The 19,322-nt window shown below is 48.3% G+C and overlaps 1 protein-coding gene across 1 annotated transcript in view; it reads right to left on the bottom strand.

The window, feature by feature from the left end:
• Window positions 1–258: 258 nt before the first annotated feature.
• The window catches only part of LOC149324988 (NADH-cytochrome b5 reductase 3-like), a 90,131-nt gene continuing 71,067 nt past the window's right edge, over window positions 259–19,322 (bottom strand). Inside the window, exons 4-5 of the mRNA XM_089564159.1 lie at window positions 7,245–7,256; window positions 259–493 (exon numbers count right to left, since the gene is read on the bottom strand). Coding sequence (XP_089420285.1) covers window positions 280–493; window positions 7,245–7,256 — 226 coding nt within the window. The 3' untranslated portion in view covers window positions 259–279. The remainder of the gene's footprint in view (window positions 494–7,244; window positions 7,257–19,322) is intronic.

The following is a 19,322-nucleotide window of genomic DNA, read 5'->3' on the forward strand; positions in this document are numbered from 1 at the left end:
ACCTAGGTTGGCCGTTTCTCGACTGAACACCAGTTGTTAGTGCAGCGTTGTCGTGTGTCCTCCTTTTCCTGGTGTCTTGTACTTTCGCTGGTGAAGCTATGTCTTTCATCCTGTAGCAGGAATTTGAGTAACGCAGCGCTAGTGTAGAGCCCATAGCCCTCTGTTCGAGAAAAAGAGTCTCATATAATGAAACATCATGAGTATCCCATTTATTGCGAACCTTTCATAATATACGGCGTTTCACTAGCGCTCATTAAAGGTGCGGCCAGCAGCGGGAGCTCAGAAAAGGAGCACCCGGTCTGCGTCGTGTCCGATGTCCCTGAGCGCCGGCTTGCACAGCTCGCTGATGAGTCTCGGGGGGCCGCAGCAGAGCACCAGGGTGCCGGGCCCCGGAGGCGGCAGCTGAGCGGCCAGGATCTCCTTGGTCAGCCGGCCCTGGAGGAAGCTGACTGGTGCGCCGGACGTCGGCAGTTTGCTCAGCACGTGGAAGATCCTGCGCAGAGCCACCAGCCTCCGCTGCTGCTCTTTGCACAACGAACCGCAACGCTCGCAAAAGTCGCCGCCGCATCGCGCTCGGCCCTTCGGCAGCCGTTACGGCCATCCATGCATCGGGCCAATGCCGCGAGCCGCTTGAGCCCTCAAGCCCAGCATATCTGGACAAACGTTCCCAGTGTGCGCGATTGCCAGCACGTCTGCATGGCGATCGACCAAAAAATTGCAGCGGGAATTTTCAATGTTCGGTTGACCTCAGTGACTTCCTATGACCGTAAGAAATAGTCGGTCTCAGCGCAGGAGCATTTTTATGAATCTTCACCTGCCGCGTGCAAGCTTAAAAGTTATGAGCCTGCAGCGGGCGACGAGCACTGTTATTAGCCATGTATCGTACGTTGCCCAGATGGAAACGGACCTGCGGGAGTGTCGTACTATTCGCTGGGTGAAACAATACTTCACGGAAGTGGGCACTCGGTGACAACGATGGAGTGTCGTTTGGAAGAATGGGCGGCCGCTAATATAATAACGTGATAGAGCTATTGCGCGCATCCATTAGTAGTCATGTTCAGTAGTGGCCAGCTAAATGCAATGCTAAAGCAATGCATCCCTTCGCCACGGCTTACACGGGCTATTTTTGAGTCATTTGTATATTTACCTTATACACAGCAGTCCTACTCCAGTAGCACTACTGAGCCGTCGCGGTGGTTCAGTGGTTACGGCGCTCGGCTGCTGACCCGAAAGACGCGGGTTCGATCCCGGTCGCGGCGGTAGAATTTCGATGGAGGCGAAATTCCAGAGGCTCATGTACTTTGCGATTTCAGTGCACGTTAAGGAACCCCAGGTGGTCAAAATTTCCGGCGCTTTTCACTACGGCGTCCCTAATAGCCTGAGTCGCTTTGGGACGTTACACCCCAATAAACCAGTAGCACTACTCCTCAGCTGAGCTTGAACACAATAATTTGCACGAATCGTTTAAAGTAACCGACCCAACTGATGTCAGAATCCTTGTAAATAATGCACTAATAGAACACACGTTTTCATTTAAGTATCTAGGTGTCGCATTTGACAGCCACTTACACTGGCAAGACCAAACTGAGGCAGTCTGCGGGAAGTTGGCAACTGGATGTCATGCTCTTCATCAGGTTAAGGAATTATTTGACATCTCTACATTACGAATGCTTTATTTTGCCTTCATCGAAATCCATCTATCATACTGTGTCGAAGCATGGAGTGGAACTTACCATACGTATTTAAATCCTATTATGCGTCTTCAAAAACGTGCAATAAGAATAATAAACAAGTCTAACCGTTATGAGCACAGCAAACCGTTATTCCGCAAGTCAATTATCCTTCCATTTGATTCACTGTACAGATTAAAAATCTCTATGTATTGACAACATAGTAAGACACAACCACCCTTTTCATGCATCAATACTTCATCTCCCGCTTCGGTCCACTAGAAACCTCTCTTTCGGCAATTTCAACCTCCCTCCCATCCGCAATGTATATGGTGAGCGTTTAGTGCAGTCTGCTGGGGTAAAAATTTGGAACGCGATACCCATTTCTCTTAAAAACTCACGCAATTTTGCTGGTATGTTTAAAAAACACTTAATTGAAATAATTGATTTAACCTGAAATTCTTTTTTCGTCACAGTTTTCTGTTATTATGTACTTTGTATGTAACACGATAGTTTTTACTAACATTTGATGTCCGAAAGTTCTTTTTGCGTGTCATGTTTTCAAAGCTATTTTCTTTCGTTTGCCGCACCGAATGTTATCTACCAGCGTTATTTAGACTGCTTTGCTTTTAATCTTTTACTACGCTTACGCTTTTCTGTATATGTCCGCCGTTTTTGAATTTGCTTTTACATATTTTGTGTACATGGACCCGAACAAGCCGCTTGCTATGCGTCCAAAAAGTGTTTGTATTTCCTGTAAAAGAAATTCGAAAATAAATTGAAATTGAAACGATGTAGACACACTTTAGGAGTAAGGCACGCGTGGAGTTCCTGAGTATTAACTGAGGAATGCTTACTTATAAGCAAAATCTGAAATAAGCATAAATCTACACAGACCAAGTTTAGGTGGTTCTGTCGAATCATTAAGTGAAGCGAAGAGTCGTTGTGTGTGTTCGAACAAATTTTATTCCTGTTACTTTTACAGACTCGGCATCGTCTGTGCAAGCGCGACATGAATGTCCACGTGCCCATCTATATTAAACAATGACGCACTCATTGATGCGACATGCGAGTGCACCGCTTAGACAAATGGACCACCCAGCCACGTCTCTGCTCCCCAGTGGCTCATGATTTTGCTTATGATTTTCGGATGCTTGTGTAACACTAGCGCAGATGTGTGATACCCGAGCAAAGAAGCTGGAGTAGCAGCAAAAACTCGATAGTTTGCAAGCGTTCGGCGAAAGCCTTTCTCGCCTCCTAAGGAATGAATTCGCAGCTGTCCTATGAGCTCACAAAAGGGGCCTTCATGACAAAACCTGAGAAAAGCGTCAACAGTTTTGCCGCTGTCCTACCATACAGCAAAGACTAGGATACATTCAAGAGGGAAGTGGACTGCTTGCCCCCTTCCCATAACTCTTCATTTTTGAAGAGGTGCACAGCATACCTATCTGAATGCAGTCAGATGAATGTCGCGTGCATCGAAAGACAGACTAAGAGAACAATCAAACTCTCTCAAGAACAGCACTGGGGAGTACCTGCCGGCGCACTGCAAAGAATGCGGCTTTTTCTCGATTTTCAGCGGTACAGTTACTTTAGGCCGCAGAAAAGACAAGCTTGAAAGCGAAATTTCTGAAGCAGCGGTCATTCTTCCTTCCGGGAAAAACACATGCGTGAGCATTCCATCTGTGCCACTGCTCAAGAAAGAATTAGAATTTCTACCAAAATGATAAGATTTGGTGCAAGGCGATGTTCGCTTGTGTCACACGTGCCGTGTTTGCTAATCAGTTTGTACCTAGTGCTTTCTTCACTGTATTTTAAGTTTTTTTTTTGTCGTTGATGAGCGCAAAGCATATATTCGTTGACGCGGATTAATAAAATCAGTTGTTAGGTGGCGCTCTGAGATGCGTTTTCTAGGTCTTGTCCTTGTCTGCCGCGCCGAAGCACTTCTTGAAGTTTAAAAAATACCACGTGACAGCGCGCTCCCTGCGCCCGAATGCACCGAGATTACAGCGCTATCATCCGTGCTTTGTGAAAAGCATCATTCGCTTCGTGCCTTTCGTGCTGCCCAAGACAGAGCTTCGTGTTGTGCTTGGTTCTAAGATAAGCGGCAGTGGGTTCGGGCGGCAGTTTGAAAGAAAGCGCGGCTCCCGTTCCTGCGGCGATAATTGCGCTCTCACGTTAGCAGAATGCAAGCGGAGGAACGATGACAATCTCATGAGTTCAAATTTGGGAGCAAGATCTAACAAGCGAAGATGCTTATGACAAACTTGATAACGTCGTGTGAATTACGATGATAAACGGGAGCCGCGCTTTCTTTCCACTGCCGCCCGTACCCACTGGTGATTATCTTGGAACCAAGCACAACGCCAGGCTCTGTCTTGGGCAGCACGAAAGGCGCGAAGCGAGTGATGTTTTAAGCATGAAATGCTTTTAGCTCCCGATGCCGGCAGTGGGGTGACGTCACGCCGAGACCGATAGCCAACATCCGCGCACTGAATTCCACTCATCCGGTCAGTGAATTCCACAAATCCGGGAGCTGAAACGAGAGCATCCGGGCACCGTACTAATTTTAATGAGACTCTAAGAGAGAGGGCCGCTTAGAGCTAGAGGGGAGCTCCAGGGCGAGAAGGGCTTTGGGCGGAAAAACTGCTGCCGCGCCGTCCCCAAGGATGGCACCGCGGTCCCGCACTCACACACGTAAAAGACCGGCCGCTGGGCCTTCAACTCATGACGTTTCCCTCTTTGGCAGGCAGATGTATACATGCTCGCGGAGTATTCGAACGCGCTGCTTATACATTCCTGTCAGGCCTGCGTCTCGTCGTGTCCGCGTACGCTTCTGCATCGTCCTGCATTTCGATGCCGCCACCGTCACAGCTGCTTAAGCAGAGCAATGGAGATAGACAGAAACCGGATACAGCTGACGTGGCAGGACGGAAGAGATTTCCCAGACACTCACAGGAAACGATTGCGTCCACATGGACCAGTGCACAGTATGTGTGGTGTGTTGAACACTAAACCCATTTCAGGATTTTGACTAGTACCATCTACAACCAATGTGTTATGCCCGTAAACATTTCATGCTTACTCTACTCTCGGTTACGGGGGAGGCAGATATTTTTTTACAAAGCACGGGTGATAGCGCTGTAATCGCGGCGAATCCGGGCGCATGGAGCGCGCTGTCACATGGTATTTTTTAAACTCCGCGAGCTTTCGTTTACCCCGAATAAAAACTGCCATGCTAAGTCTATCTCGTTGGAAGTTCCTGGGATGGACAATATTTGTGGAGCTCCACAACTTTCCTATTGACACCTGAATGTTTCAAGCTATATTATTGCGAAAGCTACCCTACGCCAGGTCTAACCGCTCGTCGCGTGGACCCCCTTGCTCCTCGAGGAGCCGCCGCCCCGCCTAACAGATAGTGTGACGTAAGCCTCTCTGTTGCTATGGCGACGTGTGACGTCAGCTTGCTCTCTCCTCTGAAGTTACGCGCGCCCGCGGGGCACTGCCACGCAGGGCTGCCAACCCCGACAGCCGCTTCTCCCCCAATTTGCAACCAAAAATTCCCTAGATTTCCCTAGATACGAAAACTAGTGTTCAGTTGTACGCGTATATTGTAAAATTGTAAAACTGTAAATTAATGCGGAGTTCAGTAGCAGCTGTTATCATGCAGCTACCCTATTACCAGACGTTGGTAAGCAGATTAGCTGTAAATTTGAAATGAAGGATGTAAAATGAAGAACTTCTAAATGAAGCTACAAGATAAACCGTAGCGCTCTCTGGAAATTACAAATTAAAGGCTCTATATCGTATATATCTTTTTTTCACTGTACGCAAGATATTAGTCAACATCCATCGAAATGTGGAATTAACTGATTTTTTTTTCCCTCATGTTGTGTCGGTTTTGACTTCAGCCGAAGGACAGCATGTACAAAATGCCTGATGGTCGCTTGGGGAGTGTACGGAAACTGCGATATAAAAACCGGTGATTCATTTCTTGCGACTGCTCTAGAGGGTGGCTGACGTAACAGTTTGAGTCAATTGAAACAATGAAGCAGTGATTGGCTTTTGTATGCCTCTTGTGACCTGAACTCACTTTGTTCGTCGTGGTGGACCTGGAAATTATGGTTGATGATTTTGGAGGGTCTAACGTCCTAAAGCGACCCAGGCTATGAGGGATGAAATAGTGAAGGGCTCCGGAAATTTCGACCATCTGGGGGTCTTTAACGAGCACTCTCATCGCAGAGTACACGGGTCTCTAGAAATTCGCCTTCATCGAAATTCGACCGCCGAGGCCGGGTTCGAAGCCTCGTCTTTCGGATCAGCAGCCGAGTGCCATAACCACTGAGCCACCACGACGGGTGAACTGGGAATTGGTGCCTTAGTTAGACTAGCTCAGATTTCCAACACGGCGCTCCTTTATAAAAAAAATGGCGCTGTTGTTCTTTCCTAGTTATCAAAACAAACATGCAGATATGCTTACTAAATGGGAATTTCACGTTGTGCATCGAGATCCAAATACAGCGTGAGGAAGGGACGCGCGTGTTGAGGGAAGAGGTGGCGCGCCAGATCACAGCATCGGGTGCCACTGGTACTATAGGATCGGGTGAGCGTGGTCGGGCCGGAGAAGGGACGAGGAAGGCGGGAGACGGGGTTACGAAGAGAAAACAAGGAAAGAAAAGTTTATACAGGAATATTTACATTATTTACAACAAGGGTAACTGAGAGGGATTCTCAGTGAAAGAGAACTTCTTCAGGAATCAACAGGAGTGCTCTCGAGTCCCAAAACAACACCTCGTTAAAAAACGCACGGATTCCCCAGATCCCTGTCTGGGGAATATAGTTCGAAGAATGACGTCCAATCGCATGGACAGACGTGGACTCCGGAGGTACCACCCACGGCTGGGGCGGTGCTGGCTGTCCCGCTCTCTCAGCTCGGTCGGTGAGAAAGGGTAGAGTCGGGAAATGAACCTATCCCGCAGTCTACCCGCAGGTGAACGACCTTCCTCGGGCACATGTTTGACGCTTCCCTGCCGGATGTCCAAAACACGAGACGCCGAGGACACAGCCGTCTTTCATTAGCACATCTGTCCGTCGACCCGAGGGTCGACTCGGCCACCTGACGCTGCCACGTCGCCACCACGTCGCCGCTGCTTCTGCCGCTGCTGCCGTCTTTGCCAGCCCCCGCCGCATCTTCGGCCTTCGCCGGTCAGGGTCCGCTGCCTTAATCCACTTAGGCAGGAGGGGACCGCGAGCTGCCTTAATCCACCCAGGCAAGAGGGGGGGGGGGCATCCCAAACCCAACACTGGCCACGTCAGGGACCATACACGTCTGACTACGTCCGTGTAAAGGCTAGTTCACATGCATGCAAGCGACTGAAACTTGAGCAGCGCAGCGCTGCGAAAAATTTGTCACTAGTTGGAACATCTCCGCTCTGACTGCTGGAGCCGCCGCAATGGGTCTAAAGAGCTTTTGCGCTGTAGCAAGAAGGCGTTTTCACCTGCATGTTAAACAGGCTTTACTTGAGCGCGCGGCGTTGTTGTGCTGGCCTCCGTCAGGTGTAGAGAAAAAACAACGAAAAGCTTGTACTGTTTTCACAATTTCAGGCAGAAAAAAATAATAATTCTTCGAGCAAATTATATTTCCCTAGATTATACCAAAAAATCACTTTTCCCCTAAACGACGTCCAAATTCCCTAGATCCAGGGAAAAATTCCTACGACGCCGCTTTACCGCCGACGTCTTCGGCGCGCTCTGACGGTGCCGGCGTCGAAACGAAATATGTGCCCATTCTGCGCGGGGCGCATGGAGGAAGGAAAGCTAAGGAGAGGCCCTTGGTATTCCCAATGCATTGACGAGAATGTGGCGGAAGTGACGTCAAAATTTAGGCTTAAAAAGTTGGGCCACTAGCAACGTTGTTGTTGTTGCTAAGAAAAATCGGGCCACTAGCAACGGCGTACGGCGTCGCTAGCGTCGTTGTTGCTAGGGGCCCGAGTTTTTCTCGGTGGCGGTGGACGGGCTTTCGGCACGGTGTGTTCGGCCTTGCGTGTTAAATTCTACATGCCTGGCGTCGTGACGTTACGCACGCATCTACGATTGCTTTTTAATGCGTCAAATAACCGCTCATTTGATATTTTGTTAGTCAAACTTGGTGTCGTTACGTATAGCGATCGATACATTGAAATGAATCTCTCGAAAAGGTGGCACTCCGGAACCGCGCTTCGACACGCGAAGAAGCGTTGATTGTTTTGATCAGCGAACTTTCGCACCTCACCAAACAGCACAGAAACATGAAGCTAATGAAGCCGCTCTCGGCGATGCTGAGCTGCGCTTCGAAGGCCACACGGCGGGTGTACGGGTAGCCCGAGGAGGATGGTGAGCTGAGCTATAAGCGGCTCGCAATGTCGTCTTTCTTCGCCTGGCGTCGGAAAAGGTTCACCGCACCTGTGCGCCGGTCTGTGTCTAGGTGCGTGTTTTCGGGGAGGGAGGTGTAGGAGTGTAGCGGCGAGCGGCGCGGTTTTTTTTATACCTTTCTTTTACGAAGCGCTTGCGAGCAGCGCGCGGTTCCCGCCCCGTAGCTCGGTGGAGAAAGAAGATAGTGAGGAGAGCCGAGCCAACTTCCGGTTGCGGGGCGGCTTCACAAAAAGTGACGTCAGGGCCTCTCCTTAGTTCTTTCCTTCCTCCATGGCCGGGCGCGTCGTCTGCGGAGCACGTGGCCGCTGCTCGGAGGCAGCAGGCCGGACGAATGGATTTCTGCGCATGCGCGCCGATTGTCGCTTGGCGCTGTCGCGCGGAGCGAATTTCAGCCCGGCGCAGCGTCGCCAACGTGACGTGTCCGACCACAACCCCCGCGCGCGCCGGGAACATACAAAGCCATCACACCGCAGCGATCGCCAGTTGCGCATGCGCAGTAGCGGCGCATAGCTTGCGTGCCGGGGCCGCCGCCGCGCGCCTTTCAACGCCTCTCTCTCTGTCTCCTCGTTCCTTTCGTAACTCTTGAAATTTAACCAAAGCTAAACCACTGCCAATTTTTTGGAATACACTGTGTGTGTGTGTGTGTGTGTGTGTGTGTGTGTGTGTGTGTGTGTGTGTGTGTGTGTGTGTGTGTGTGTACAGGGTGTCCCAGCTAAGTTGGACTAAGATTTATAAAAAAACTAAGCGTTCTTCAGAACTGAAATCGCGCGGACGTTGTTAGGGTTTATCTAAAGTTACAGCACTATTTTTTCAGTCTTCCTATTTGAACAATTAGTCGAGAAAAATAAATTAACTTTTTAAATATAGCTTGAAACGTTCAGGCGTCAATAGGAAAGTTGTGGAGCTCCACAAATATTGTCCAACCTAGGCACTTCCAACGAGGTAGACTTAGCGTGGCCGTTGTTACTGGGGAAAAACCCGTTGTTACCGGGGTTTAAAAGATACCACGTGACAGCGCGCTCCGTGCAATTGACCTTGCTCCGTGCGCCCGAATTCGCCGCGATTGCAGCGCTCTCGTCTGTGCTTTGTAAAAAGCATCACTCGTTTCGCGCCTTCCGTGCTGCCCAAGACAGAGCTTCGAGTTGAGCTTGGTTCCAAGTTAAGCGCCGGTGGGCACGGGCAGCAGTTGAAAGAAAGCGCGGCCCCCGTTTCTGCGGCGATAACGTTAGCAGAATGGATGCGGAGGAACGATGACAATCTCATGAGTTCGAATTTAGGAGCAAGATCCCAACAAGCAAAGACGCATATAATAAGACGCATAATAAGCTTGATAACGTCTTGTGAATCACGATGAAAAACGGAAGCCGCGCTTTCTTCCAACTGCCGCCCGAAACCACTGGCGCATTTCTTGGAACCAAGGAAAACTCGAAGCCCTGTCGTGGGCAGCACGAAAGGCACGAAGCGAGTGATGCTTTGTACAAAGCACGGATGAAAGCGCTGTAATCGGGGCGCATTCGGGCGCAGGGAAAGCGCTGTCACGTGGTATTTTTTATACTCCACGGGCTTTTATTTTTTCCGAATAAAAACGGTCACGCTAAGTCTATCTCCTTGGAGGTGCCTGGGTTAGACAATATTTGTGGAGCTCCACAACTTTCGCATTGACGCCTGAACGTTTCAAGATATATTTAAAAAGTTAATTTATTTATCTCGACTCATTATTAAAATAGGAGGAGCGAAAAACATGGTGGTGTAACTTTAGACAATCTCAAACAACATCCGCGCAATTTCAGTTCTGAAAAACGGTTAATTTTTTTTTTATAAATTTTGGTCCAAGTTAGCTGGGACGACCTGTTATATATATAAATAGTTCAGGAAAGTAAAAACAGCGCTAAATTCTACACAAAACACACAGAAAGACGGACAGGACGGGCGCTGACTCCAACTAAGTTTATTGAAGGCGACAAGTAGCATATATACGAGGTTGTTAGAAAAGTATCCGACTTTATTTTTTTTTACGAACACCTGATGGATTTGAAACAAGCACGCTTGCACCAGCCTACCTTGAACCTTCGTGCGTATGCACAAATTTTTTCTCGCCTGCCGATAGCGTCAGACAGCGTTTGAGTGAGGCAGTGCGCAGTGCTCTCGTCGGTTTTTTATTGCAAGGAAAATGGCGGAGCGACAGGAGCAGCGCTACTGCATGAAATTTTGCCAGAAACTAGGAGACAGCCAAATGGAAACCATTCGGAATATTCAGACGGCTTTCGGTGACAATGCTATGAGCACCACACAGATTAAGCAGTGGTACAATTGGTTTAAAGACGGCCGCACATCGGTGCAGAGAGAGCCACGCTCCGGTCGGCCATCAACATGCCGAAATGACCAGGTCATTGACGAAGTGAACGCTGTGGGGACGCGGGACCATCGTGTGACTATCCGAGAAATTGTGGAAGAGGTGGACATCACCAATTTTTCTGCACGTTGCATTATCACCGAAAATTTGGCCATTGAGGAAGATGCGGAGAAATTCGCGCCAAAGCTGCGCACGGTGGATCAAAAGCAGCTTCGTGTTGAAGTCTCACAGGATATGCTGGACTCCACAAACAGTGACCCCGACTTCATGAACACCATAATCATTGGTGACGAGTCTTGGGTACACGGGTACGACCCGGAAACCAAATCCCAGTCGTCACAATGGCAGCATTCCACGTCACCAAGACCAAAGAAGGCCCGCCAAGTGCGCAGCAATGTCAAAGTGATGCTGACTGCTTTCTTTGACTCCCTCTGTGTGGCACACCACGCGTACGCACCCCACAAAGTAAACGTTGCCCAAAAGAATACTACAGGGATGTCCTCCGTCGTCTGCGTGTGCTGTGCGGCGCAAGAGGCCGAAGTTGAGGTCAACAGGAAATTGGCGCATCCATCATGACAATGCTTCTGCACATTCCTCGCACTAAATGCACACTTTTTTCTCGAAAAAAATTGGTTGAGGCTTAACTTGGTTAACCCTGGTCAGATGCGAAGCGTATTGATGGCTAGGCTTGGTAATGCATGGCTTTCCTTGGTTATTGGCGCGTGACGGCGATCTGTCGTGACGTCATGTGTCACGTGGTATGTCACATGGTGTGACGTCACTGTACCACGTGGTCTGCACGGCGTGCAACCACAGCGACGGCGCGAGGTGGACCCTCATCTTCCTCTGTCGTGACGTCATGTGTCACTTGGTGTGACGTCACTGTACCACGTGGTGTGCACGGCGTGTAACCACGGCGAAGGGCTGTAGTGTACCTCCGTCTTCCTCTGTCGTGACGTCACGTGTCACGTGGTGTGACGTCACTGTACCACGTGGTGTGCACGGCGCATAACCACGGCGAAGGGCTGTAGTGTACCTCCGTCTTCCTCTGTCGTGACTTCATGTGTCACGTGGTATATCACGTGGTGTGACGTCACTGTACCACGTGGTGTGCACGGCGCGTAACCACGGCGAAGGGCTGTAGTGTACCTCTGGTTAAAATGCTTCGCATAAAACCAGACTGCTGTAGTTCAACAGACTCCTTACTCTCCTGATATGGCCTCCTGTGACTTCTGGCTGTTTCCCAAAATCAAGAGGCCATTGAAATGAGCGCGATTTCAGACAAGAGAGGACATTATGGCTGCAACGACAGTTGAGCTTAACTCCATTTCGAAAGAGGCCTTTTCGGAATACTTCCAACAATGGCAGCACCACTGGGAGAAGTATGAGGAGTCCCAAGGAGACTACTTTGAAGGTGATTAGGTTTCCAACGCTCCAGCTATGACAGTTTTTTTTTTCTTCGCCAAAAGGTCATATACTTTTCTAACAGATCTCGTATAGCCCGAAGAAGGTGAACGCATGCGCATTCCTTACATGGCAACACACACACACACACACACACACACACACACACACACACACACACACACACACACACACACACACACACACACACACACACACACACACACACACACACACACACACACACACACACACACACACACACACACACACACACACACACACACACACACACACACACACACACACACACACACACACACACACACACACACACACACACACACACACACACACACACACACACACACACACACACACACACACACACACACACACACACACACACACACACACACACACACACACACACACACACACACACACACACACACACACACACACACACACACACACACACACACACACACACACACACACACACACACACACACACACACACACACACACACACACACACACACACACACACACACACACACACACACACACACACACACACACACACACACACACACACACACACACACACACACACACACACACACACACACACACACACACACACACACACACACACACACACACACACACACACACACACACACACACACACACACACACACACACACACACACACACACACACACACACACACACACACACACACACACACACACACACACACACACACACACACACACACACACACACACACACACACACACACACACACACACACACACACACACACACACACACACACACACACACACACACACACACACACACACACACACACACACACACACACACACACACATATTTATTTCTTCAAATACTCTAAAGACCCTCTGCAAGAGGGTATTACATAGGGGGGCACACGAAACACACTAATAAGAATATGCGAGAAACAAAATAGTAAGAATAAACAATTTCAGCAAACATAGCAAGAAAACCACAAAATACGCAAACACCAATATTAGAAGTGGATTAAAGTTCGAATAAAGATAAGATAAAAGTGTGAAAATTGAAACACCGGGGGTTCAAGGATAACACAAAAAGAAAAAACTACAATACGATATCGAACAAGATGCACAGGTATTAAATTAGTCCTAAAAAAAGAAAAAAAGAAAAAAAAAACAGCTAACCACAAAAACGCACAGAGACGTCAAATTCTGATATGAGTCCACAGCATTTGATGAAATTGATCGGTGTTAACTTCAGTGGCAATATATGATGGTAGGTTATTCCAGTCAGCTATGGTTTTGGGGATGAATGATTGTGCGTAATGGGCCGAGTGGCATGCTGGGCGTTTGACTTTGCAGGGATGATCACGGCGAGGAAAAATGACAGGGGGTGACTGAAAGAAGTCGTCGCGCAAACGATCATGATGATAAAGTTTGTGAAAGAGAGATAAGCGGGCGTGTTTCCGTCGTAGTGATAGCGGATGCAGTTCGGCACGAATTTTTAAAGATGAAAGACTGGAGTACGGAGAATAATCTGAAAAAACGAAGCGAGCAGCACGGCTTTGCAGGGATTCAATGTTACGTATAATGTAGTCTTGGCTCGGGTCCCAGATGGCACATGCATATTCAATTTTAGGCCTGATTAACGTGATGTACGCGAGTTTCTTTAGATGTGAAGGCGCTTGCTTTAGTCTGTGTTTCATGATTCCGAAAGTACGGTTAGCAGATGCAAGAGTAACGTTGATGTGATGATGCCATGTTAGATCCGATTGCAAGTTGACTCCTAAGTATTTGTACGTGGTAGTAAGTTCGACAACGTTGTTACCTATAAAGTATGAAGTTGGAATACGGGAAGAGGAGTGTGTAAATGACATGCACTTAGGTTTAGTATGATTTAGGGTCATTTGCCAGTCTGAACACCATCTGTTTATTGCGTTGAGGTCTGACTGCAATGCTTGATGGTCAGTGTCAGTAGAAATGGTACGGTAAATTACGCAATCATCGGCGAACAGTCTTACTCTGGACGACATGCAGTTAGGCAGGTCATTAATATAGATTAGAAAAAGCAAAGGGCCAAGCACGCTGCCTTGTGGAACGCCGGACGTGACAGGAATAAAAGGGGAGTTGTGATGATTAATATTTGTGAATTGAGTTCGAAATGACAAGAAATCTTTTATCCATGCAATGACTTGTGCGTCAATGTTAAAATGTTTTAGTTTCAGCAGTAGCCTGTGGTGAGGAACGCGGTCAAAAGCTTTAGAAAAATCTAAGAATATCGCGTCGACTTGGTTGCCAGCGTCAATACATGAAAGCAAGTCATTAGTAAACCCTGCAAGTTGCCCATCGCATGAATATCCCTTGCGAAAGCCGTGCTGGTATTTGATGATTATGTTATGTTCTTCTAAGTATTTTATGATTTGAGAATGTATGATATGTTCCAGTAGTTTGCAAACGGTGCTAGTTAACGAAATAGGCCGGTAGTTAAGCGGTGATGAGCGATCGCCAGATTTAAAAATTGGTATAACCTTGGCTGTACGCCAATCATTTGGAATTTGGCCGGATGACAATGACTGTGAAAAAAGAGCGCACAAGATTCCCGAAATGCTTTGCGATGTACTTTTAAGCAACTTGTTGTTGAACCCAACGTGGTCAGATGCAGATGATACGTACCTTACGATTATTAAGTAGTGATATGATACCGGACTCGCTAATATTTATCTGTGGCATGATGATATCGGAAAGTGTACCTATGTTTGGGCATGAAGTGACGTCCTCGCGGGTGAATACAGACGAGAATGCATTGTTTAATATTTGTGCACACTTTGACTCGGGAACAGTGGCGCCTGTGGTATCGGTAAGTGTTACATCTGGATGATTGCTTGGATTTATTACTTGCCAAAATTTGCGAGGATTGTTAGTCAGCATAGATGATAGGTCGTGATTAAAAAAGTGATGACTGGATTTAAGTAACTCTTGGTATTCTTTGTCGCACTGTTTGTATTTAAGCCACGACGATGAAAGATCGGATTTCTGGGCTTGCCTGTACAATCGCTTTTTTTGTTGTTTAGACGCCGAAGTTGCTTGTTAAACCATGGCGTAGAGCTCCTACTCCTAATTGTTATGGACGGTATATACTTGCTAACGACGTCGTAAACATATTTTTCAACGCGACCCAGTTTTCTTCAACTGTACGGGACAAGAAGTCATTAAGAAACTGGTCTGCAAAAAGAGATAATTGTGCATTCATTCCATCAAAGTTAGCTCTGCTATAGCATTTAATTTTTTTTTCAATGATCTTCCTACGGTTATGCCGACAAACAATGTTCCCAGTAATGACGTCATGATCGGAGAGCCCATCTAGGTGACTAATGTTGGCGCAGATGTCAGGGATATTAGTAAGGATTAGGTCAAGAATACTGGAGCATGTGGCAGTGCGCCGTGTGGGCTGCATGATAAGTTGGGATAATGAAAAATCTAAACATGACTGAAGAAATGCATTCGATTCTCTTTCACTCTCCGTGACAGATAGCGTTGCCCAATTGATGCGTGGATAATTAAAATCCCCAAATATTAAGAACGAACAATTTGGAAATCGGTTACACACTTCACTCAAAATGCGATAGAACTCTTCAACAAAAGCACTGCCCATATCAGGGGGGCGATAAAAACACCAATAAGTATGTCAGTACTGCTACCGTTTAACAACACCCATACACATTCAAGAAACGTAGAAATTATGATGGGTACACATGATAATTCTTTTTTTATTGCCAAAAGGACACCACCGCCTCTTCGATTTGACCTGTCGAAGCGAAATATGTTCAACGTCGCCTCGGTAACAAAAATGCTGTCGTCGGGAACATTGTCCGTAAGCCATGTTTCCGTGAACGCGATTAACGATGCAGAGCATGAATCGATGAGCGAGGAAATGGGAACAGCTTTAGAGAGGATACTTCTGGTATTTGTATAGAGGAAAGTTAAGGCGGCATCATGACAAGGCTTATGAACTGACGGCAAAGAAGGGTAGATTACTTGAGCTGAGGCAGGAGAATGATTGGGTCATTCGTCTGCACTTCCGTGGGCGCCGTCCCCTGCCTGTGGCGCATCATTTCCAGATGTTTGTAAACGGACTGCGCAGTTGGCATCCGTGTCCCACACATAAGCGTCATCATTTAGAATGAGCTTGGTGAAAGCAAGGCGGGGACGATCACCCTCCTTTTTTATTGACTTCGAGAACTGCCAAAGCTTTCGGCGCTTATCGCGCACAGCAACTGAGTAGTCCCGTGCTATCCTGAAATCTGTTTCCTTCAGCTTGCTGCCATTGCTGAGCAGAGCCTCGATTTCTTTTTCATTGTAGAATTTAGCTATTATTGGCCGATTTTTCTAGGCTGAGAACCGACCCAGGCGGTGGGCCCTGGCAATAGACTGTACTGAAACCCCCAGTTTATTTTTACAAAATTATCGAACTATAGCCTCGGTACTGTCCCACGTTTCTGAATGGTCGGTGTCTGCAATGCCAAAAAACAGTGCATTCGATCTTCGTGAACGGTTTTCGAGGTCATCAATTTTCTCTTGGAGTTTGCGAACGTTGCTGTCACAGGTTTCTGGAAGTTGCGTTGGAGGCGTAGGCACACATTTGGATTCAAGCTCATCGACGCGTATAGTTAGCGCGTCTAAGTCTTTCTTAAGGATGCTATGCATTTCTAGAGCTTTTTTTTACAGATTCTAGAAGGCTCGCGTTATTTGTCTCGAGACGCTTAATTGCATCGCTCACTAAGTCAAGCTTCTCCTCTTGCGCCTTTGTCATCGGACCAGGGTTCGACTCAATATCACCACCTAATAGCAAACGACGCCACAGGTACAAAGCCGCAGTACGAAAACGCTTGCAACAATCGGGTGGCCACGACACCGCAACAAGAGAGACATTGTTATCACGAAAGGCGTAGGAATCGTGGTAACTAACCTGTACAAATGCAAACGGTGAGAACAACATCGCAACTGCGGTGGCGTGGCCCGACATGTCGAAGATGTTGGCGTCCTTTTCACAGTGCGGATCAGCTGACAATGTTCCATGTTGCCAGACGAAGGGTGCTCCCATGTCCAGAAGTGGTGGTGTAGGTAGGGCCGGCTCGAGGATAGGACACACTGTTCCATTCCAAGGGCGGCGGTCCTAGTTGATGCGTCAGCACACCATCCGTCCTTTATCTTGAAGAGCCGAGTCGAAGCAGTAGGCGTTAGCAGACCAAGCCCAGTCACCAGCACCTGTACAAATGCAAACGGTGAGAACAACATCGCAACTGCGGTGGCGTGGCCCGACGTGTCGAAGATGTTGGCGTCCTTTTCACACTGCGGATCAGCTGACAATGTTCCATGTTGCCAGACGAAGGGTGCTCCCATGTACAGAAGTGGTGGTGTAGGTAGCGGCCGGCTCGAGGATAGGACACACTGTTCCATTCCAAGGGCGGCGGTCCTAGTTGATGCGTCAGCACACCATCCGTCCTTTATCTTGAAGAGCCGAGTCGAAGCAGTAGGCGTTAGCAGACCAAGCCCAGTCACCAGCACCTGTACAAATGCAAACGGTGAGAACAACATCGCAACTGCGGTGGCGTGGCCCGACGTGTCGAAGATGTTGGCGTCCTTTTCACACTGCGGATCAGCTGACAATGTTCCATGTTGCCAGGCAAAGGGTGCTCCCATGTCCAGAAGTGGTGGTGTAGGTAGCGGCCGGCTCGAGGATAGGACACACTGTTCCATTCCAAGGGCGGCGGTCCTAGTTGATGCGTCAGCACACCATCCGTCCTTTATCTTGAAGAGCCGAGTCGAAGCAGTAGGCGTTAGCAGACCAAGCCCAGTCACCAGCACCTGTACAAATGCAAACGGTGAGAACAACATCGCAACTGCGGTGGCGTGGCCCGACGTGTCGAAGATGTTGGCGTCCTTTTCACACTGCGGATCAGCTGACAATGTTCCTTGTTGCCAGACGAAGGGTGCTCCCATGTCCAGAAGTGGTGGTGTAGGTAGCGGCCGGCTCGAGGATAGGACACACTGTTCCATTCCAAGGGCGGCGGTCCTAGTTGATGCGTCAGCACACCATCCGTCCTTTATCTTGAAGAGCCGAGTCGAAGCAGTAGGTGTTAGCAGACCAAGCCCAGTCACCAGCACCTGTACAAATGCAAACGGTGAGAACAACATCGCAACTGCGGTGGCGTGGCCCGACGTGTCGAAGATGTTGGCGTCCTTTTCACACTGCGGATCAGCTGACAATGTTCCATGTTGCCAGACGAAGGGTGCTCCCATGTACAGAAGTGGTGGTGTAGGTAGCGGCCGGCTCGAGGATAGGACACACTGTTCCATTCCAAGGGCGGCGGTCCTAGTTGATGCGTCAGCACACCATCCGTCCTTTATCTTGAAGAGCCGAGTCGAAGCAGTAGGCGTTAGCAGACCAAGCCCAGTCACCAGCACCTGTACAAATGCAAACGGTGAGAACAACATCGCAACTGCGGTGGCGTGGCCCGACGTGTCGAAGATGTTGGCGTCCTTTTCACACTGCGGATCAGCTGACAATGTTCCATGTTGCCAGACGAAGGGTGCTCCCATGTCCAGAAGTGGTGGTGTAGGTAGCGGCCGGCTCGAGGATAGGACACACTGTTCCATTCCAAGGGCGGCGGTCCTAGTTGATGCGTCAGCACACCATCCGTCCTTTATCTTGAAGAGCCGAGTCGAAGCAGTAGGCGTTAGCAGACCAAGCCCAGTCACCAGCACCTGTACAAATGCAAACGGTGAGAACAACATCGCAACTGCGGTGGCGTGGCCCCAATATATCTGCCCAATATATATATATCTGACAGCCGTCGCCGTAGCTCAGCGGTAGAGCACCAGACGCGTAATTCGGAGGTCGTGGGTTCGGACCCACCGGCGGCATGTGGTTGTTTTTTCTTCTGCTTTTCTAATCAATTAGCTTTAAACGATAACATATTCGGTAATATTCTAAATCGAACAACAGCACAAAATAAATAAATAAATTAAAAAATTCCCTGTTTCCCTTGGTTTCTGTGGCTGTTGGCTTCTCTCATATTTGTAACGAGCCCCTCAGTACCCCTGCCCTTGTTGCTATATATATATATATATACATATATATAGCACAATAAGATAAACGTACTTGGTTGCTAGAGGTAAGATGCGAAATTGAGAAACGCTGGATTTATATATATATATATATATATATATATATATATATATATATATATATATATATATTGTAATGTAGAACAAGGACGTCGGGGACGGCGTCTAGGTTGGCGAGCGAGTGGGGGCGATCAAGACCAACACGATCAGCACGATGGCAATTCCACAACTGCTTCTTCTTCGTCGGCGTCCAGCGAAGGGGTCCATCATCTTCTTCACAATGACCCCCAGAGAAAAAGGAGCTATCCT

The sequence above is a fragment of the Amblyomma mixtum genome, chromosome 10 (assembly GCF_055824585.1).
Source record: "Amblyomma mixtum isolate Tamu chromosome 10, ASM5582458v1, whole genome shotgun sequence".
Classification (NCBI taxonomy): Eukaryota; Metazoa; Arthropoda; class Arachnida; order Ixodida; family Ixodidae; genus Amblyomma; species Amblyomma mixtum.